The sequence below is a fragment of the Microcebus murinus genome, chromosome 18, assembly GCF_040939455.1.
Source record: "Microcebus murinus isolate Inina chromosome 18, M.murinus_Inina_mat1.0, whole genome shotgun sequence".
Taxonomy (NCBI): domain Eukaryota; kingdom Metazoa; phylum Chordata; class Mammalia; order Primates; family Cheirogaleidae; genus Microcebus; species Microcebus murinus.
Window position 1 is genome coordinate 26,145,840 of NC_134121.1, and position 22,099 is coordinate 26,167,938.

Here is a 22,099-nt window from a genome sequence, read left to right on the forward strand (position 1 = left end):
TGAGGAGGATGCGGTCTGGGCCAGGATGGGACAGCAGACCAGACTGTGAACCACAGCGGGGTCCAGCCTGTGACCCACTGTGTCGCCCAGATGCCTGGCAGAGGAGTGCCAAAGAGTCCCAACTGTACTGGCTATAGATGCAGAAGACCTGTCTTCCAACCCTTGTTCTGCCGGGTTCTTGCACTGCAACCTGGGGCAGGTCATCTGGCTTCTCTGTGTAATGACACCATAGTCTCTGTCCCACGCCCTACAAAGGTGATCTGCATATGAAGCAAAACGATGCTAAACACTGTGCCCCAGGGCATGGAACTGCGTGTCCCATCCCGTGGGGAATCCCCAGAACTGATGTATTTCCTGCCTTTGCAGTTGCCTTGGAAGCAAAAAGGTAACGGAAAAAGCCCACCTAAGAATTATAAAGAAATTCAGAGATTTTTCATTTCTCTTCGGCATATGAGGGACCAATGCAGCCAGCCACGCGGCCACGGCCAGAGGATAATTCCGTAGGGAATGCCAGTCCGTTGGATCAATGCCCAGTCAAAGCACAGTAGCCATTGTCAGATTTTAACTCTTTTATTTAGCTGGAATCTAACCATCCCCAACCTCTCCATGCATTCATTCATTCATTCAGCAAACATACGCCCGGTACGAAGCTCATGACCAGCACAGAGTAGGCACTTCATTACCGCTGATTAAATAAATGAATAAATGAATTCCAGCCGCTGTCCTGGGTGCTAAGGCAGATTCAAAGAAGAGGTAGATTTTGCCTGTCCCGGCATAGATGAGGTAAAGAAGACGTGCACATAAAGAACCTTCCAAATACAGGGTGCAATCAAGTGCTGTGTGAAAGTGTAACGTGCTAAGGGAAAGCAAAGGTTTGTGTGTCCAGAGGAGTCTGGAAAGGCTTTTCAGAAAAGGCCTGCTGCTTATCCAGGCAAGGGGGGCAATGCATAACAAAAGGGCCGTGTTCTGGGAAAGATGAGAAAATTGGTGTCGCTGCACCACAGAACATCTGAAAGAAGTAACAGGTGAGACGTGGCCTGAAAGGTACAGTGGGGCCCGGCCAGGCCTCCGAATGGCCGTGTTAAGGCACTGCGCTCTGTCGCGTGGACGTGGGAGGGTGGCTGGAGCAGTTTAAGCAGATCAGGTTGGTGATTTGGGGTAAATACATTTGCCAAGAGTACAAAAGGATGGAGTGGATGGTAGAGCTTCTCTTGGCAAGCAATGACACTAAACTGATTTCATAGAACTCAGACTGAGCCCAAGTCTTTTGGGATAAGGAAGAGGAAATGAATGCCGAGACACTTCAAAAGTGGCACTCACAGATCTACGTGATCAAGTAAATGTGAAAGGAGGCAGGGAGGAAAATCCAAAGAGGGAGACTCACTTTCTACTGTGGCTATCTGAGTGGGTTGGGCTGTGGATTCGTGGTAGGGGAAGCAGATCTGGGGGTGGCACGGTGACAGCGGGACCCATGGGGGATTTCTCTGCCTTCCTTGCCCTCAGCATGGTGCCTGGAAGAGCAGACACTCAAAGTGATGGCATCAAAGGATGGCATCAAATCCTTTGTAGGCTCCTCCCCTGCAAAGTCCCCTCAAATGAATATACCAATTAAAGGAACATAATGTACCTCCTATGCAAATGTAACCTCAACACCAGTCCTGTGTCACTACATCTTCCAACAAAACTGATTTCCCAAGTCACACTCAGGTAGGAATTCTACATCTGCCACAGGGGCTTATTACACCTTGGCTGACAAAAGGAAAGAAAGAAGAAAGAGAGCAAAGGAACAGAGAAATGCAGAGAAGGAAGAATGCACTCATTGAGTGACGTCTGAGTGTAAATGCCAGTGGGCATATTGAAACCGAGTATAGAGCTCTCATCTGAAGAGTTATTTGCTGAATTACAAGAGTGTCGAATGTGAGAGTTATAGGAAAAAAGACTCTAAACTCTATTACAACAGGGGCCAGGCACGTAAGTTAAGTGAGTGAAGAGGACAGAGCGTAAGATCACAGAGGAATTGGGGACAGGGTGGGGGGAGTCTCTGATGGCCTGTGAGCATATGGCTTCCCCTAGGGGGACACCTGCCACTCTGCTCTCATGGCTTGTTGCCAGCAGAAGTGTGGTGCCAAGTCTGATTCTATCCAGGCAAACCAGACACTCATATTTTTAAATGAGAAATCTCCAAATTGTAAGTGTTGACAATTAATTGCATTTGTTTTAAGCACTGTACAGGCCAAATAGGGCATGCCTACAGGTGAGAACCCGGTATGGGCCACCAGTTTGCAAACTCTTATGAAGAGCAAGAATGGAAATATACACCCTCAGAGAAGACCAGCATTCGGGGATGAACAGACTATAGACACCAGTGAAGACAGCACGGAAAGAAGCAGGGAGCAGTGTGAGGACAAAGCAGAGCCCAGACACAGGAAGGAGATCAGCAGCATTAATACGGCAGTGATTTCAAGTTGGACCAGAGCTATGGAGAATTCTTCACATTAGGTAATGAGGATGTCACTGATGAGATAATAAGAATTTCAGTTGATTAGTGGACGTGGGAGATAAATGGCAACAGGGTAAGGAATTAATCGGAGGTGACAACGTAGAGACCCATCATTCAAAAATATGTTCCAGGAAAGCAAGAGAGAGAGAAGGGAGTGGCTTGAGGGAAGATGGGATTAAGGGAAACGCAAGCTTTTGTAAACAATGAAGAAGACTTGAGCAGGTCATTGGAGGAAGGGAAGGGGAGACTGGATAAAAGAAGATGGAGAAGACAGAGGGCCAGTTTCTGGAAGAGATGGCAGTAAATCACAGATAAAGGTTGAGCAGGGACCCTCAGCAAGAGTGACCTGCTCTTCTTCTGTACCAGCAAAGAAGAGATGCCATGCCATGAAGATGGAATTCAGTTTCGATGTGGGCCTGGGGTGAGCATTGAGGGAAATCTTGTCTCATGGTTTCTGCTCTCAGTGGGGGAGTATGTTGTCTCCTGAGAACACCAAAGCCTGAGACTGCGGTGCAAGATGCACAGGGAGTGGTGAAGGTGTGCAGTGCCACAGTGGGGCACAGCAGCAAGAAAGACCCACGGCCATGTTACAGAATGGCAGCGGCATTGAGTAGTCTGTTGCATCTGTAGCTCTCTTGTCGTCCAGGATGGCCAGGCCTTGCAGCAATCAGGGGGGGTCAGGTGATCAGATGACCTGGACTTGGGCACTGGAGGGTGGGGAGGGAGGACTGCAGGAGTGAGAGAATTCATACGTGGGGGCAGAGAGTGCCCGACACTGGCTGGGCCGGGAGGAGAGGAAGCCAGGTAGGAGCTGGGGGCCCTGGAGGAGCTGATGCAGTAAATTCAGAGTCACAAAGGGGAAGGAAGCCAAAGGCTGTGGCCAAAGAACTGGATTACTAAGTTGAGCACCAAGAAATGGAGAAGTTCAGGGAGATGACAAGGCCCCGAGAGTGACCACGCAGCAAGGGCTAAGATGAAGTGGTGATGAATTCATTTGATGAGGGCCCCAGAGGAAGTTGGAAAACTTACATTCCTAAGTGGTTCCTACCCTTAACCTACCCCTCCTCCCTGGGCCTTCCGTGTGCAGAGGGGGGTGGAGGTGGGCTCCAAAGGGGAGGCTTAGGGTGAAGGGAATGGAGCGTAACCATCAGACGGAAAGGAAAGGCCTGGATTTCAAGGAAGAAACCCCCCATAGGAGCCTGGCCTTGCAGTGAGAGCACCTGGATTTGAATCCCAGCACCTCCTCTTCCCAGCTCCCTGTCCTTGGGCAAGTCAACCTCTAAACCTCAACTTCTCTATCTGTAAATCGGGCATAGTGGCACCAGCCTCACCTCGGTTACAAGGTCCCTGTAGATTCACATGACTTAATGAATCATAAAGCACACATAGGGGATCATCGGTTTTGGTATGCCATGACCAGCAATTTTGAAATCTTTCCTCATTAACTAGAAGTTCTAGAAGATGTTAAGTAAACACTTAAAATTAATGCCCAGCTTCATGAAGTCAGCACTGTATAATGACAAAGTTTATGGCATGATTTTAGAATATAAGTACGTCCTCACTGTGTTGGGAGCAGGACAGGGACCAGAGTGGGATGGCGATGTGTCGGTGCAGCAAACTAGCCACAATAAACAAACGTGTGTGTGTCTCTGGTTTAGTCCTTTTTGTCACCTCAGGGCAAAAAAAAAATAATTCCTATTTCTTTTATTGTGTTCTATTAATCCCCAGGGTCCCAGGCTGTCCATATTAGGTGGAAATCTAGTAGCTCATGCTCAAGCACCCCCTCCCAAGTTCCTCATAGTGCCCAAGAACTTTGGGGACCTCTTCAGTCAAGATGAAAAGTCCCGCTGCTAAATTTCAGGCTAAGTGGGAGCTGGGTAACCTGACCCGCCTACCTACCAGGGGCCAGGGCTCTTGGCTGCCATTGCTTCTGTCACTGCCCAAGGGGTAGCTGTGGGTCACTAGCTGCACACCACCCAAAGATTGTCCTGTTCCTGGCTCTAAGGGGCCCTCCTCCACCCCTGGCCACTGTGTCACTCTTGGGCTCCCAAGGTTGTAGCATCTTCATGTCGCACTCAGATTCGGCTATTGCTCTCAAGGCAGGACAACTGCATCAACACAGTGGCTCCAGGAGGTCTTGCTGCCTCAGTCCTCACCCACCGACTTCTCAGCACCGGTGTGGAACTCAGGTGACCAATCCAGTTGGTCCTCAGACTCTTTGTGTCTAATAACTTTGGACCCAGAAGAAAGAGCCTCAGTTTCTCTCTTCTTAGGGGGTCTCTTGATCCTCAAGCAAATATATCCACTTCCTCTGGTTTGCACAGTAAGAGATACTAGGAAGCGAAGTCCTCTTGGCCACCAAAGTGTTTTCCCTCCCTTGCTCCAGGGCAATACGTGCCTATTCATTAATACACAAGTGCCTGCTTGTACTTGGGCAAGATTTCTCTACCCAAGGAGGTGTTTCCCTGGGGAAAAAGAAACTGGCAGTCTTGCTGGAAAATGTTAAGGCCCGGGTCACCAGCCACTTCTCCCAACACATATGCGCACACACACACAGACACACACACACACAGACACAGACACACACACACACAGACACACACACACACAAACACACACACACAAACACACACACACAGCTTGGACTGGCACTGATGCTCTCTATAATCCTGGGCAACTTTATTTCCCAATCTTAAATTAAGCAGCGCAGGGATTTTCAGCTTTGGAATTTCTATGATGCCTTCCAGCTCTGATTTTTCCCTAATTCATGCATTCATCAGGTATTTATTGAGCACCTAAGGCTACTCGCTAATGCTGGGGACCCTGTCCTCACACTGTGACACTCACATCCCTGTTGTTCCCATTCCATTACCAACAGCTCCAAGGGGAGCAATGTGCTTGCAAAGTTTCTCCCATTACCCTGGCTACATTTTTAAGCAATAAATAAGCTGCAGAGTTGAATTAATTATTCGGTAGTGCTTTGTTTTCAACTCCTTGCATTTATATCAGAAGAGATGTGTGTGCTTTGGAAAACCATTTCTCCTGACCTGCCTCCCCGACTAGAAAAATACCATTTGCATTTTCATCCAGATTCTCTCTCCAGACTTTAATCTACAGGAAAGGGCAAGAGGAGCTTTTGAATGGAGCCGGAGCTTTGTGGCTTGGGGCTCCACCGGCTAGCCAGCTAAAACTCTTAGCAAAGAAGTAGCTTGGGGGGTGGGGCAGTGGAAGTTTCCCTTTTTTAGCATGCAACATTTTGCAACCAAGAGGAAGAAACAGATCATCCCCAAAGAAGAATCCATTTGCCCCCTGAAATCACTCTCTCTGATAATAGTTCCCCAATCCCAACTCTCTTTTCAGCCTGCTACTCTCTCTTCCCCAAATCGAAGAAGTAAGCAGGGAACTCACGGAAGCAAAAGTCTTGCTTCTCTGCTGATTTCCCTGTCTGATGTTAAATCATCCTACAATTCGGATATCTGGGGGAAATGATCTGAGATTCTTGGACTGTTCATAACTGACTTAAACAATATTTATTAAGAACCTACTATATGAAAGGTGGTGCACCCGTTGCTGGGATCTGGCATGGGATGGAGTATGGAGAGTTCTAGAAGCAGAGAGTGAGGATGGGGGTGACATGGGGTGAGGAGGCCAGGAAGAGCCTGGCAGGACCTGACCTTCTGGGGAGAACCACTGCTGTATGAGCAGCTGGGGCTGATGTGATTCTGGGGGTGCCCTCTCTGACCCTCGGTTTTCAGTTGTTCACCAGCGCCCAAAGGCTTTTTGTCCACAGGCAGACAGGAAACCAGGGATGAAAAAGAGCTTAGGAAATTGAAACCTGGCTGCGCATTATATAATGAAGATAGCTGTTACATTTTCATAGCAAGAAATAAGAGTGGAGGCTCGCACTGGGCACGGGGACTGCACGAATCTGCTGCTTGGGGACTGGCTTGTGCCCTGGGATGTCCCCCAAGAGTCAGGTCGCCGGTCCCTAGACTGACATCTCTTTACGAGTTGCTTACAAAGCACTCTTGGTTTATTACTTCATGCAAGTCTCATGACAAAGCTAGAAGCAGCTGTCTTACTAATCCCCTTTCACAGAAGAGGACCAGAGAGGTCAAGGAACTTGCTCAAGACCACACAGCTAGACAGAGGCAGAGCTAGGCCTCTGGCCCTAGGGTTCTGACATCACCTGTGTCTCCTCCTGCTAGTCCAGGTTACCTCTTCTTTCTCCCTCCCCTCTTGTTTCTTTCCTCTTATCTGTGCTGGAATTACTATGACACCAGCTGTTAGTGCCTCCCAGCCCGGCCAGCACAGGCCTTACTTCGTATGCCCTATTCTGCAGCTCCGGGGGTCCCAAACACAGCCTGGCAATCATCTGAGGGCGGGGCAGGAAGAGCATAGGAAAAATTCAGGTTTATATAGAAAAAATACACATTGTGATTCAGCAGGTCTGGGGTGAGGCCCAGAACTCTCTATTTCTGATAGGTTCAATGGTACTTGACTATTCGAAGGTCATGAATGCCTTTGCTAATCTAATAGAAGCTAATGACCCGTCTCCAGAAAAAGGTGCAATCTCTTAACTGTGGACGACAACTCCAGATGGTTCTCAGAGCCTATCCAAGAGCCACAGACAGGAGCCCTGGTCTAGACACAAGCAGCTGCTCACCATTCCCCGCACCTGACCAGCATTTCCTGCTCCCGGCTCTGCTGAGGTTGTTGTAGCAGAGCTGTGAGCCAGCAGCGGCAGCCTCAGCTGGGAGCCGGGTGGCAATGCATACTCTCGGGCCCACCCCAAACCTACAGAGCAGAATCTACGCTTTCACGGGATCCCAAGGAGATGGGTAAGCATATTATTGTAACATTTGCCATCTCTGTAAGTTAACTCCAAACTGCGCCGCCCCCTCCTCTACCCAATAATCAGTCACCCAGGGTCCAATATCTACCCAACCCTTGAGCCCATCTTACCTGGACCACCATGAACCTTCCCTGGGCCCCCCAGCTGGGCTCTCACAGGTCTGCATGCCTCTGTTTAATGCTATTCTTCTGTGTCCCTTGAGTTTCCCTTGGGTGGCCCCAGCACAGGTGTCAAAGGAGTCAACAGAAGGCTACTAAAACATTGTTTCAATCTCTTTTCCAGATGACTTTCACATCCCCTGTTTCCCTCATACCCTCCCAGTTCAGCGCCTTCACGGGGCACCTCAAATGTGCTCACCTGTCCCTTGACCCCTGCATCACACTGCTCAGGCCACCTGTGCAATGCAAACCCCACACGAGGAGAGCAGCTTCTCCCCCAGGTGTAACCCGAGGGTGCTGCAGAGAAGCTCACACTGCCCTTAGCCTAAGAGTGTGCTTAGCTCCCAGCCCTCCCCCACAGCGGTCCCCTCCCCCTGGGAGCCAGGAGCTGATCCCTGCGGGCTGGCCCGGCACAGCCTAAGAGACAAGCCCCCTTGCTTGGCTCAGACACCTCTCCCTCCCCCCACCAACCCCCTGCAGAGGGACCTTCCCTCTCTCTTCCCAAATGCCATTCCTGTCACTGCACCCTCCCCCCCATCCTCAGGAATATCCTTGGCTTCTTCTTGCAAATAGACTTGGGGCAGATCCACCCTAAACACAAAGAATCCTCGATGCTGGAAGCTTGGGGTGAGCACTGCTCAGATTTGTTCCTCTCTGCCCAGTCCTACTTTCCACGAGCGCTCACTCTAGCATCTCTTCTGGAAAGTAAGCTCCGTGGTGCTTGCCTTCTCCATCCCCCCTGCCTTCTCCAACCCCCCCAGGGCCCCCTGCCTGGGGTGCCGCACAGGGTAGGTGCTAACTGTCTGAATGTCCCAAGGAGATGGTGTGGCAGATGAGAAAGAGCAGGATACTGAGAGCCTAGAAATGCCCGAACCAACACAAACGTGGCCATTCCTCTTCTATGGCACCTCTGATTTCTCTTTGCTTTGTCCTTGGCCTCAGTTTCCCCATCAGAGAAACCGGTAGGTGATCCCTAAAGTCCCGTTCATATCTGACATTCTGTGAAGGAATAAAGAAGGATGAGGGTGCTTGAGAGGAAAGGGATTGCAGAGCAGAGGCCCCAGGAAAAGGGGCTCTGGTCTCCCTGGAGCTAAGAGCTAACCTGGAGGAAAAGCCGAGGAGGCGTCTAGAAAGGACACCGTGGTGGGTGCGCATCTCTCCCGAAGGCCTGAGCCGAGGGGGTGCCTGGCGAGCACAGGCAAGGGGCCTGCGCTAGGTGGGCAGGACGAGGCCCCGACACTGGCTTCTGATCTTTCTAGAAAGCTCACTTTTACTTCCTCTCTCCTTCACCCCTGACACTGAGTGGGAGTCCGCTGCGATGACCAAGGCACACCCGGAGGACCCTGGCCATTGTGGAGTCAGCCCGCAGGGAGGAAGGAAGAAAGTATTATTCACGCAGAGAAACTTTTCCATCCCTCATGTATGAGTTGGCGGTCTATGAGTTGACGGTGGGGGGCCCCAGGGGAGCTGGGGATTCTGCGGGGCAAAAAGACACTGATCCTCACCTCCCCCTCTGCACCCCCTCGCCCGGCCTTTCCTTCAAACGCCCCCCTGCAGGGGCCCACCCCAGGCTTGCGCCGGCCGCCCAGAGCTTCCCAGCAGCCCGGGTGAGCGCGGCCTGGCAGCGGGCCCGGCATCTGGAAGGCAGGCTGGGCCAGATGCGCCGTCTCCTGCCGGTCCGGGAACTTCCAGAGCTGCCTCAGAGCGGGGATTTCCACGCCGCCGTCCCTTCCTGTGACCGACCTTCCAGCTGGGGAGAGCATTCCTGCTGGACAGAGCAGAGTGGGAGGGCGACAAGCTGTCACCTGCCAGAGGACTTTCTTTTCTCATTCACACCCTTTCACCTTCCACGCCTCGATCCTCTGGCGAGTCACTTTCCAAAGATGACAACTCCTCCCAGGAGCACAGACAGAGGATGAAAATCCTTCTCTGGTCCTTCACACTCAGAGGTCTGACCGAGCGCTCGGCAAAGCCGGGAAGCTTCTCCCGGTCAGCGACCGTGGGCCAGTGGGTCCCCCCTCTCTGGAATGTGGCTTCTTCACACACAAAGGGGAGGTTGTGCTTTAGCATCTCGACAGGTCCCATGGGTCTAGGCATCTGTGAGTGACGGGGACGTGACTAAGCCCAGAGAGAATTGAGATCTCAGCCTCTTCCACCTCGTCAACCTGGAGAAAACCCAGAGAAAGCCTGGATTCCACAGGGAAAGGGGGCGCCGCCCTCAGGGTCATTTGCATCTATAAATGCAAATGAAAGGTTGCATTCACAGATGGGAGAGGGGTTTCCATGACTAGGAGGGGACACTTCTCGGAAGTTCAGATGAGAAGATCTGGGGAGAAATGACTGCATGACGTTGCAGAGTCTCCTGTCCTGGAAATAGTCTATTCATTTGGTAAGAATGGAATGAGCCATGGGTGAATGACTAGCCGAACACAGGAGATCATAGCACAGCGGGGAGCCAAGGAGTCGCTAGAGACTCGGGCTGAATGAACATGAGGCTCCCTGAGAGGTGGGAGCAAAGCAGGGCTCAGGTTGGTCTGTTCTCTCTTCCTTCTGCCTTTCTGCAATGCCACCTGAGAGTCTGGGATGGCACTACTCTGGGATTTTCTAGGAAGCCAATATCCATCATGTGACGTCAAGTCTCATGCCCGGGGCCAGAGGAGCAAGTCCCGGGTGGGCATCTCAGCCACACCTGCTATTACCTCTGATCCTGGGCACAGTACTTAACTTCCACTTCCACCTAAAGAAAGCTGGGCTGCTGGGGGGCACATTGGCTCCGGTGAGTGCCCAGTCGTGCCATTGCTGACCCTCGCTGGGAACAAAATGCAGTCATTTGTCCCCTTCTTATCACAAATGCAGTGGTGGCTGGCAAGTGTTCTCTTCCAAGAAGCTGCACACATTTATGACATTATCGCAGCGACCCTTTATGAAAGAGAGTCCCTGGTCCTTCCGTGCCCATTGTGCCAAGGCACCAGGCTCAGAAGGAAGAGGTGGAGGGGTTTGGGGGTGTCAAGAGGCTTGAACTCTAGGCTTGGCTCAGCCACAAACACGCCTCAAGGAATCCTACCATATTTGTAAGAGAAAGAAGTTCAGGCAAATGAATTCTAAGGTCTTCTAGATTGTATTGCTATGATCCTGTGGTTGCTGAAGAAACCAAAGGCAGAACCACAGAACAGAGCCAGACATTCCAGTTCCCGAAAGGCCGTGCCGCTGCTCACTCCTGCTCCCTGGAAATCAAGAGAGAAACGAGGAGAATGGCCACTGTCACACAGGGACACCTCTCACCCACCACTGTGCTAGCCACAGGCTCCTAACTCAGGGTGACTTTACCACGAGGAATGTTCCTCCACTCACTCCCCTTTCGCTGTCTGCTCTTCCGGAAGATGCTGGGGACAGAGAGAAGACCCAGATATAGGGCCAGGCAGCCAGCTGGACGACTTGCACATGTCCCCTTCCAGAAGCATGTCACGGTGGTGATGGCACAGACACTGGGGCTGGGCTGCCTGGCTTCCGCTCGAGGGGACCTTGGGCAGGTCATTTAACCCATTAGTCTGTGCCTCCGTTGCCTGATCTATAAAATGGGAATGAAGGATACCCACTAGGGAGAGCTCGGGAATTTAAAGACTTAACATTTGTGCTTAGAATGTTCCTGGCACAGAGCAAGTGCCCTGCTGAGTACGACGCGGACATTCCTTCCTCAGCCCTACAGGATGCGTGTGCCTTCCTCCAAGTCTGGGACTCCAGGACTGTCAGAATTCAGTTCAATGCTTACAAAGCCCCTACGGCTCTGCCAGGGTTCCACCGTGTCATCACCCTGCCTCTCAGCGAACGGGTGGCTATAAGGTGCTTTGGGGGACCCACCAAGGCTTCAGGCCCTTCCTGGCTCAGAGGCCCCTTGGACTGGTGCCTGAAGGTGGGCCAGCAACAAGCCCCGTGTGCTGCTTGGTGATCTCGGTCTCCTCGCTTCCTTCCCTTTCCGCAGAGTCCCCACTTCAGAGAAAGCTGAGTCCTTAAGAATAACGCGCCCGGCCCACATCTGTCCCTGGTCGGTCTGCGCTTCACGGCACCCCGTCCTCCCCCCGCCCCCCACTGTGCTTGGTCTCAACAGTGAATGGAAACCGTGCCCCATCCAGACCCACCGCTTCCCTCTTCCACTTCCTGGAAATCTCCCAGGGCGCTGCCCTTGCTCAGCAGATTCAACATTCCACTGCATCATTCATTGAAGATGCTGCCCTGTGCCAAGCCCTCCCTCTCGGTTCCACCCCTCTTGGCTTTCAATAAAAGGCGGCCACAGAGCCTCCAGAGGCAGACGAGCAGAGAGGCCGAGACCAACTCAGAAGCCTCCACCTCTCCCGCCGAAGCCCACAGCTCACCGCTCGCCCTCCAGCATGAAGGTCTCTGCTGCCCTCCTGTGCCTGCTGCTAGTGGCCGCTGCCTTCAGCCCCCAGGGCCTTGCTCAGCCAGGTAAGGGCGCTCCTCCCCCCCCTTGGAGCGCACTGCCCCCTCTCTGGGGCATCGTGGACCCTCCTAGCAGGAGGGGTACCCACAGTCTCGCCTTCACAGCTGCTTTTCCGAGATAAGGCAACTCAGAGAAGGACAAGGGCTGAGTCCGATCTCACAGCTGCTCCCAGACAGAGCCTGAACTACAAGTCCAGCTGCGGACCCCACATCCCGCTCCTCCCAGGACCCCAGCCCTGGGAACACCCTCAGTGCAGCTACTGCCCGGCAGCTTTAGGCAGAGTCTGGGGGCCAGGGGGATCAAAGAGAAGGGGTGTCTAGGGTGGGTGTGCAGGCAGGGGCCAGGGGAGAGGAGACACAGAACCTGGTGTAAGCTTCACTCAGCCCAGCTTCCAGAGGCAGAGGCTCTGCGGGGGAGTGGGTATCAAGGAAACCCAGGACCAAGAGCCTAAAAGGGACCCAGAGCTGGGGTTCCCAGCTCATCTTCCTTGGCCCTGATAGTTTGGATTATTAGCCTCTCTAATGTTACCTAGCTTTAACAGCTCCCCTTTCTGTCTGTACATTATCAACATTGCGTACCCATTTTATAGCACAGGAAACTGAGTCAACGTGTCAAAGATCACATTCTAGCTCTGAAGTATAGGCAGAAGTATTGGGATTTGGTTGGCTCTACTTCTTCTCCTGCCATCCCTTTGGCTTCTCATGACTCTTCTCTGCTTTGGTTTAGATCAAAAGAATCCAGCTCACCCTAAAATGTTTTCTCTTTGTGGTCTGTGCTCCAGATGCAGTTAACGCCCCCGTCACCTGCTGCTATACGTTCTCGAGTAGGAAGATCTCACTGCAGAGGCTGACGAGCTATCGAAGAGTCTCCAACAGCAAGTGCCCCAAAGAAGCTGTGATGTGAGTTGAACACACCAACCCTCCCTGGGTCCGAAGATCTTCCTTGGGGAGCAGGGGACAAGCTTCACAAACTCCCAGTTAGAGCTGTACCATCTAACCCTATAGCCAAAGGTTCTCAAAGGGGGAATTGGGCCAAGAGGGAAAAGGTGACTCCTAACATCCCTCTCCATGTGGGAGCTTATTCAGACCATCCCAATCTCGTTAGCCTCATGTCAGGATGGTTTCACCTGGGTCACCTGTAGGAGCAGCTTGCTCTGGGTCCCACCTTTCCACCTGCCTTCCTTCTCTGGTTCCCATGGTGGCCCCTTGGCGCAGAATGGGCTGCATGTCTAGGCTGAAACTTCATCTAACTGTGTCTTCTCTCCCTGCAGCTTCAAGACCATACTAGCCAAGGAGATCTGCGCTAACCCCGAGCAGAACTGGGTCAAGGATTACATTGCCAAACTGGACAAGAAAACCCAGACTCCAACGCCTTCAAACACCCCCTCCACGACCCAAGAATCTACAACTAACTTATTATCATCCCCTAGCTCTCCCTAAATACCCTATTTTATTTTATTATCATTTTAAAATGCACAAATGTTTGTCGATATGAAACAGAATGCCTTAAGTAATGTTAATCTTATTTAAGTTATTGATGTGTTAAGTTTATCTTCTGTGACACTAGTGATTTTTTTTAGATCCGGAGACTCGGGCAAATTGCTTTTCCCCTGTGAACCCCGAGTGGGATATTTTGCGGGTCCTTGCAAGGATTGTTAATGCAATGACTTCTTGTTAAATTCCAAGGCCTTGCTAAAAATGTTATTGTGGAAATGAGTATGATGTAACTATTAAATAAAATATATATTTTTGTACAAAACTTGACTTCCGGTGTTTTCTTGAAGGAAGTTACAAAGCTGAGAGTATGAGCTTGGTGGGGATGGAGAAGCATGGGTTTCGGGGGGTTGGGGTTCCCGTTTTAGAGGAATGGGAATGTGGATTGGTCCTGTTCTTGTCCACAGAGTGGTCTCATCTGAGCATCCATAGGAGAATCTTTAAGGCAGGGCCCAGTGAGGAATTCTAGTGCCATCGTTCCGGTCCTCCACGTCAGCTACCCAGATCCCAACAACCCTGGTCACCTGTTTAGCAACAGCCCCACCTTCCTTCCTTTTCTCATAGCCCCTGACCCTTGCCCACAATCCTTCCCATAATATTTTACAGCTGCCCCCTTAGCTGGGCTACCCATCCCCAACCTGTGCCTCTCCAATCAATCCTCCAACCTGGAGCAAGACAGGCACTGCAGATAGGAGAAAATGAGAAAAAACTTAATCAACCACTAAGATGGTTAGATTAAGGTTTCATAGAAAGGATGAGACTTGAACCTATCCTTGAGGAATGCATAAGGTCTTTCTGGAAGAATTGCAGGATCATTAAGAAAAGGAGAAATACCTGGAGGCAGAAATGATGAGGATGTGTACATCAAAGAGAGTAAAAAAAAAAACATCACATGGGAGCCAGGGTCCATATCTATACAAAGGCATGGGAAGTTTAGAAAGGAAGGTTGAGTACAATGTTTTGAATGTTGGGAGTGGGGGCAGTTGGTGCTCAACTTTGTAGGTTAAATGGAAATGTTAAAAATCCTTACTCCGGTGAGGAAGGATGTCCCATTTTCAGAGGTTCAGAGATGAGTTTCTGGAAATGTAACTTAACTGGCTTTGTGCAGATGTGGAGAAGGAGGGCAAGTGAGGGGCTACTGCTATGGTCCAAGCAATGGTGAAGGCCTAAATATGGAGCCTAAGAGGCAGCACTGGAGAAGAATGAGCTAGGCAGGGTGAAATGCTGCATGTGGTCGATGGAGCAGAAGGACCTGTGATTTCAGATATGGAAGCCTCTTCTTCAACCCACATTTTAAGGGAGCAGCTTCCCCGAAACCAGAATGTGCTTCCCACCAACGCTATCCACCCCCCATCCCCAATCCCCGCATCCTGGAATCAACCATTTAAACAGATGGGCCTCCTTTTCCTAAATGGCCACCTCAATGTCATTCCCCTGCATGGTATTTGATGCACCCGTAAGGCATTTGACCCACCTGAGCACCCAGACAGCCGCTATATTCAGGAAAATACATGGATATCTTACTCTGTCGAATAAACCACACAGTCCTCAGCGTCCCAATCTGGTGGGGAAATGACCACGGTGTCAGGCTAGATCAGGCAGGGCCTGGGAGAAGTCTGGCTGCAAGAAAGAGACACGTGGGCTCCAATCCCAGAGCCGCCACTGACTCACTCTGTCAAGGCAAGTCAGGCATTCTGCATCTTCGTCAATAATGCAGGGTGATAATGTGTTACACACAGGGGACTTAGGTTCCTTTCCAGATCTGGGAGCATGTCTCTCGGAAAACTTCCATTTCTAACCTCCGGAACTGGACAGGGAGAGACGGGATTCTGCTTCTGCATTCCTGAGCCATCCAGGGTCCCCGAGTCACGCTAAGAGATTCCTTCAAAGCTCCAAGTGCCCCGATACATCATCAGTCTGCAGACAATTTATTGACGGCTATTTATGAAACTCACTGACCCCCATTCCAGGTCAAACCCCCCTCCCTGCCCTTCCTCCACCCCTCCAGTCCTCAGCCTTGATCACCAACCAGGAGTGAAATCTCAAATTGCAGCGGATGCCAACAGGCAAAAAGAAAGTGGAACGCAAACAAATGCGACCCGATCACGTAGGTCACCGAGCGGCAGGCCCTCTGACGCCAGGCAGATTTGAGGCATAAGGTCTGGGAGGAGGGCAGGCAGAAGGAGGGGGGCATCCATATGATCAAATCCCAAAAGAATCTGCTCACATTCCCCTTTCAAATCTCATCTATTCATTTTCAGGAAATCTTGAATCCATACATTTTCCAGCTAAGCATGGGATTCCCTGTCCCTTACACGATGACACGGAGCACAAAGCATTGGCAGCGTTGAGAAACTGTCTTAGAAGAGAATGCCAAGAGCAATGCATTCATTTCCCGTTTGCCGCCAAGTCCTATTCCAGGAAATCTAGGCTTTTTCTATCATGCTCGAAATTCTTCCAGCCTCTGCCTACTGTCCAATTCCAAAGGCATTTCCACATTTCCAGGTGTTTGTTACAGCAGCACCACACCTCTAGATACTGAAATCCGTATTATTAATTGTTTTTTATTGCTACTGTAGCAAATGATCATAAACTTAACGGCTTAAAACAACACAAATATGTGGTCTTAGAGTTCTAGAGGTCGGAAATCTACTAATAGGGCTGTATTCCTTCTGGAGACTCCAGGGACAAATACATTTTTTTTTTTTTTTGCCTTTTCCAACTTCTAGAGGCTGCCTGCATTCCTTAACTCATGGTCTCTGCCTGTAGCTTCAAAATCTCCCTCCTCCCCCCTTGCTCTCTCTCTGTCTCTCTGTCTCTCAATCTCTCACCTCTGTTTCTGTAGTCAAATCTTATCTCTGACACTGAGCTTCCTGCTTTTATCTTTAAAGGTGATTATATTGAGTCCATCTGAATAATCCAAAATAATATCTTCTCAAGATTCTTAAGTTAATCACACCTATAAAATTCCTTTTGCCATGCCAGGTGACATACTCCCAGGTCAGAGGGATTAGACAAGGGTATGAGCATCTTTGGGAGGAGGACATTATTCAGGCGACCACCGCTAGGAGTCAGGTGAAGATTTACAATAGGTAGCTGGGCACTGCCACTTGGCTTTTGAGATCTAGATCTGGATTTAACTAGTTTGTCAGGTAACCCTGTACAAGTCACCTTTCCTCTGTGGGTCCATAGGTTATGAACTTTATTTATGCATTGAGTGCTTTCTAAGTTGCCTGTGCATTAAAGTCACCTGAGTTCCTTCCAAAACATCAGTGAGTCTCCAAAGACTCTGATTTAGAATGTCAGAACAGGGGAAGGCTCCCCCTCCCATGGGTAGATTTTACCAGTTTCATAGAAGGTCGTGGTGCACAAGTTTGAGGCCCTGTGCTCCTTAGCTCTCTCACTTTCAGGTTATTGGAGCTGACAGCCAGTCCTGTGGCCTCTGACTTGGATTTCCATAGTGTCCTTTGTTCTGACCTAGACTTGGCCAATTTACAATCAGGAGCAAAAGGGAATACAGAGTCCAGAAATGTAGGGTATTATAGAATTTGAAATATCAATTGTTTCACCATCCCAAGCAGTGAGATGGAATTTTTAAAAGGCTTTGAACAATAAGGTATCCACAAAACCCTTTAGTGGGATAGGGTGGCTTAAGGAAAGAGAGTGGGTTAAGAATGTGGCATTCCCATCCTAGCCTCACCTAAAAGAGAGCCATGCCTCGGGTGTGGAGGAAGCAGAGACTTCAGCTAAGGACTGCACACACGGAGGGATTTTACCTGTCTTTACTGGTAGATCAGGAAAGCGCTAGTAAGTATTTGAGGGAATGTGTTGCCAAGAACATCAGAAGCCAAGACTGAAAAAGGCTTTGATTGTTCTAACTGTAAAAAAGCTTTCAGACCTTGTCTGAGCTAGAGACAAGGGATGGTGGCCACCAGAGGAGGGCATGGCCACTAAATGCCACATCCATTGTGGCCAAGGAGAAGAAAGAGCCTCACCGAAGGGGGATCTAGGGCCCTGGACAAGGAAGCTCCTCCAGAGAGAGGGGTCAGAGCCCCTGGGGAAAGGGCCCCCCAGTGCCTACCCAGCGCTGTATCAGAACTGCTATAACCAGTCACTGCTGGTGTCTCCCTGTCCACTTGTGCAATGAGAGTGTTTATTGCAGTTGTCTTCTTCCTATTCTACCTTGTATATGGCTGTGTAAATTGAACACTTCATTTATTCAAAGTACCATCAATCTATTATTTGGAGGCTATAAAATTCACTCCTATGAGGCTTCATTGTCTCTGTTTTTTTATAATTTTTATTTTTTAAATTGTGGTTAAAAAACTCATAATAAAATTTATTATATTTATTATATTTAAGTGTGTACTTCAGTAGTGTTCATCTTAATATACTTAACATTGTTGTGCAACAGATTTCTAGAACATTTCAATCTTGCAAAACTGGGTATTAAACAATGGGTATTAACAATTTCCCCATTGCCCAGCCCCTGGAAACCACCATTCTACTTTCTTTTTCTATGAATTTATCTACTTTAGATACCTATCTAAGTGGGATCGTACAATGTGTGTCTTTTTGTAACTGGTTTATTGCATTAAGCATAATATCCTTAATGTTCATCCATGTTGTAGCATGTAACAGGATTTTCCTTCTTTTTAAGACTTAATAATATTCCATTGTATATATATATACACTACATTTTGTTTATTCATTCATTCCACGATGGACAACTAGGTGCTTGCATCTCTTGGCTATGGCACATAATGCAGTTACGAATGTGGATACACAAATATCTCCTCCAGATTCTTCTTTCAGTTGTTTTGGATATATACCCAGAAGTATGATTGCTAGCTGGATCATAGAGTAATTTTATTTTTAATATTTTGTGGATGCCATACTGTTGTCCATAATGGCTGCACCATTTGACATTTCCACCAACAGTGCACAGGTGTTCCAGTTTCTCCACAATCCTTGTCAGCATTTGTTATTTTCTGTCTTTTTGATACTAGCCATCCTAATGGGGGAAGGTGGTACCTCACTGTGGTTTTGCTATGCATGTTTCTAATGATTGGTGATGTTGAGCACGTTTTCAAATGCTTACTGGCCATTCATTTTGTTGAGGATTCTTGCATCGATATTTATCAAGGATACTTACCTGTAGTTTTCTTTTCTTGCAGTGTCTTTGTATCTGGCTTTGCTATCAGGGTACTCCTGGCCTCCTACAATAACTTTGGAAATGTTTTCTCCTCTTTGATATCTTGGAAGAGTTTGAGGAGTATTGGTGTTAAATCTTATTTAAATGTTTGGTAGAATTCTCCAGTGTAGCCATCTGGTTCTGAGTTCTTCTTTGTTGGGAGGTATTTTTTGTTACTGATGCAATCCCTTCACTAGTTATGGGTCTGTTCAGATTTTCTATTTCTTCATGACTACGTGTTTCTAGGAATTTATCCATTTATTCCAGGTTATACAGTTTGTTGGCATACAATATTCACAGTATTCTGTAATAGTCCTTTTTACTTCTGCAGCTCAGTTGTAATGTCCGCTCTTTCATTTTGGATTTTAGTTATTGGAGTCTTCTCTATTTTCTTTTCAGTTAATCTAGCTAAGGGTTTGTCATTTTTGTTGATCATTTCAAAAAATCAACTCTTCATGTCATTGATTTTTTTTTTCTATTTTTGAAATTCTCTGTTTCATTTATCGCTGCTCTAATCTCTATTGTTTTCTTTCTTGTACTAGCTTTGGGTTTAGTTTGCTCTATTTCTGAGCTCCTCAAGGTATCAAGCTAGACTATTGATTTGAAATCTTTTCTTCCCTAATGTAAGCATTTACAGCTATATACTTCCCACTTAGCATAGATTTCTCTATATCCTGTAAGTTTTTTTAATGTTGTATTTTAAGCTTTGAATTTTGAACAAATGGTAGACTTATAGAAAAGTTGCAAAAATAGTACAGAGGGTCTTGTATATTCCTCATTTAGCTTCCCCCAGTGTTAGCATCATCCTTTCTTCACATCTTATAAACCTTGCTGTTTCTCTGTTCCATATATCTTCTTCAGTATGAGATCCAGGTTGAAGGGACAACCTCATCTGGGTCATGCCATCCTCATAGTTAAGGGGGAAGGGGGAGCCCCATGGTGGAACCACAGGATGGCTATTTACTTCCTCTCAGAGATGGTGTATGTAACTTCTGCTTATATCCAATTGGTGAGAGCTAGATTATTGGTAGCAGTACACATGTTTTTTGTTTGTTTATAACTACTTTTTCTTTCTTGTATCTGATTTAAAATACACATGCATAAACCAATACTTATAAATCTATGTTGCAGGGAACACAATATGTAAAGGTATAATTTGTGACCACAACAACATTAAGATAAGGAAGGGAATGGAGCTATAAAAGGATCAAGGTTTTTGTATATTATTGAAACTAAAATGGTATTAATCTGAAATAGGTTGTTATAAATTATGATGTTAATGGTAATACCCAGGGTAACTGCTAAGAAAAAACTCAAAATACATAATAAAAGATAAAGGAAATGAAATGGTTCACTAAAAAGATCTATGTATCAGTAAAGGAAGAATTAAGGAACAAAAAAGATATAAGCATATGGAAAACAAAAAAAAAATCAGATGACAATCCTACCTTGTCATTAATTACACTAAATGTAAAAGGATTAAACTTTATAACTAAAGGCAAAGCTTGGGAGAATGGATTTCAAATATAAACCAACTATATGCTATCTATTAGCTATATACTGTAAATTTAAAAACTCAAATAATTTGAAAGTGAAAGTTACCTCATGCAAATAGTTACCAAAAGAGAGCTAGTGGTTGTGCTAATATCAGAGAAATAGATTTTAAGACAAAAAATTTTACTAGAGACAAAGAAGAATATTCATAGTGATAAAGGATTGACATGTTTTTGAATCTAAAAGAAAATTAACCACATATTTTTGAGTGTTAGTGGTAATGCAAGATGATTTTGTCCTCTCTTTTTTTAAATGTTTCTAATTTTGCCATCAGGTCTTTAAATCATTAAAAAGTTTTTTAGCAAATTTTGCAATAGTTCGACAGCCTCTTTTATTTTTCTCATTCCCAGCTCCCATGGATGTGACAAGTACAGCCTTTTTCATGATGAACACAGGTAGGCATTTCTCTGGGGTGTTAGGCAGGGGCATCTTGGGGGACTTGAGTTTAGGGATTTATGAAGAAGAGGGGCTGCAGCAACTGTAGCCCATGAGTACTTCCTTGACCTACTAACCAAGCCCATCCAGAAAATGTGATTTCTGGGCAGGACCCCGGTGTTCTACTCCCAGTTTGTAGGTCATCAGCAGGTTATATCCATGACAGCTGTCTTCGAGATAAAAAAAAAATCAATGGAAAGAATGAGTTCTGCTTCTTAGAAGCACTAAACAGATGAAACACACACACTGGGTTAGAAAATATTCCGCTATAAAGTGTTACATCAGAGTGGGCTGGGACTCCATAGATAAGGAAGTAGGTTGAATCTTCACCAGTTTCTAGGACTGGGGGTAATAGCAATTTGAAAAAGAGCTAATAGAGTGAGTAGCCTGAGCAAAGTCAACAGAGGTGAGAATCAACTGGATGTAAAGCTCAAGCCTTGCATCAAAGCCTCGAATTGCTTCCAAATTAGTAGTGTTCGAGGTTGTAAAGTGTTCCAGTCTCACCCACTGAAGAATTTTCCTCCCTTGCATCCCATGCCCAGCATGGGTGGTCCAGTTACACGTGTGAGGAGGCCACTCATGGTCTCTCATCAAACCCCTTTTCATTAATACCATCAACAATTAGTTGGTCATCTTGTAACGTGTGTGTGTGAGATGGGAAACTAGATTAGTGGTCTCCAAAATCTATACTTTGTGTCTCTGAGTTTGTGTGTGGGGAGGGAGATATGAAGTCTCTTGTCCGTGTTTCAAACTGAGGGTACTCTGATTTTGTTCATGAATTTCACTTCTTTGTATTCTTTTCCTTAAAAAAAATATTTTCATAGCTAATCAGATAGTTTTTAAAACCACAGCATCCTAAGGTCTTTATATGCCATGCGGTTCTGATAGCACATGAAAGAGACAGTGGTTTTAAAACATATCTGTAATTTTTTTTATATATTTCTCCCATTAAGAGATGTGGTCTATATTCCCTTTCCTTGCACCTGGAATCCTTAAGGCATCATGTAAAATATCTAGCCATGTGGAAGGACCACTGGGAGGGAGAGAGAGAGAGACCAACCCAGTAACTCCATCTGGTCTAACTGCCAGCTGTTTATGTTCTCCCAGCCCAAATCCCACGTGTTGGTTGAAGACCTCATGGTGACCCCAATCTTAGCCGTCATCTAACTGCAAAGACGTGAAAGACCCTGAGCAAGCCCTGCCTAGCGGAGGCCAGTTGACCCTCATATTCAAAAGCAAAATAAATTATTGTTCGTGTCTTAAGTCACCCTTTCCAGAAAGGTTGTTAATGCAGCAATAGATTATTAGAATAGACACTACTGTTTTAAGTACCTTTATTCTAAAAATGCTTTTCTCTATTTTTCTGCTATTGTTCTATTTTTCTCTGGGTTTTCGACAGTTACCAGGATGCACGATGGTGAAAAATCTTTGAGTCCATTGTAGATTCCAGCCAA

The 22,099-nt window shown here is 47.5% G+C and overlaps 1 protein-coding gene across 1 annotated transcript; it reads left to right on the forward strand.

The window, feature by feature from the left end:
* Positions 1 to 11,787: 11,787 nt before the first annotated feature.
* Positions 11,788 to 13,727, forward strand: LOC105859340 (C-C motif chemokine 2-like). The gene is made up of 3 exons (XM_012743092.3): positions 11,788 to 11,974; positions 12,751 to 12,868; positions 13,240 to 13,727. Exons 1-3 carry the CDS (start codon positions 11,899 to 11,901, stop codon positions 13,406 to 13,408), a joined length of 363 nt encoding a protein of 120 aa, XP_012598546.2. The 5' UTR covers positions 11,788 to 11,898; the 3' UTR covers positions 13,409 to 13,727.
* The last annotated feature ends 8,372 nt before the right edge of the window (positions 13,728 to 22,099 follow it).

What these genes read in the sequence shown, in the direction of transcription:
- LOC105859340 (XM_012743092.3), top strand. Translation starts at nt 11,899, where the DNA reads ATGAAGGTCTCTGCTGCCCTCCTGTGCCTGCTGCTAGTGGCCGCTGCC. An exon ending in CCAGGGCCTTGCTCAGCCAG is followed by an intron (nt 11,975 to 12,750) that starts GTAAGGGCGCTC and finishes TCTGTGCTCCAG; the next exon opens with ATGCAGTTAACGCCCCCGTC. An exon ending in TGCCCCAAAGAAGCTGTGAT is followed by an intron (nt 12,869 to 13,239) that starts GTGAGTTGAACA and finishes CTCTCCCTGCAG; the next exon opens with CTTCAAGACCATACTAGCCA.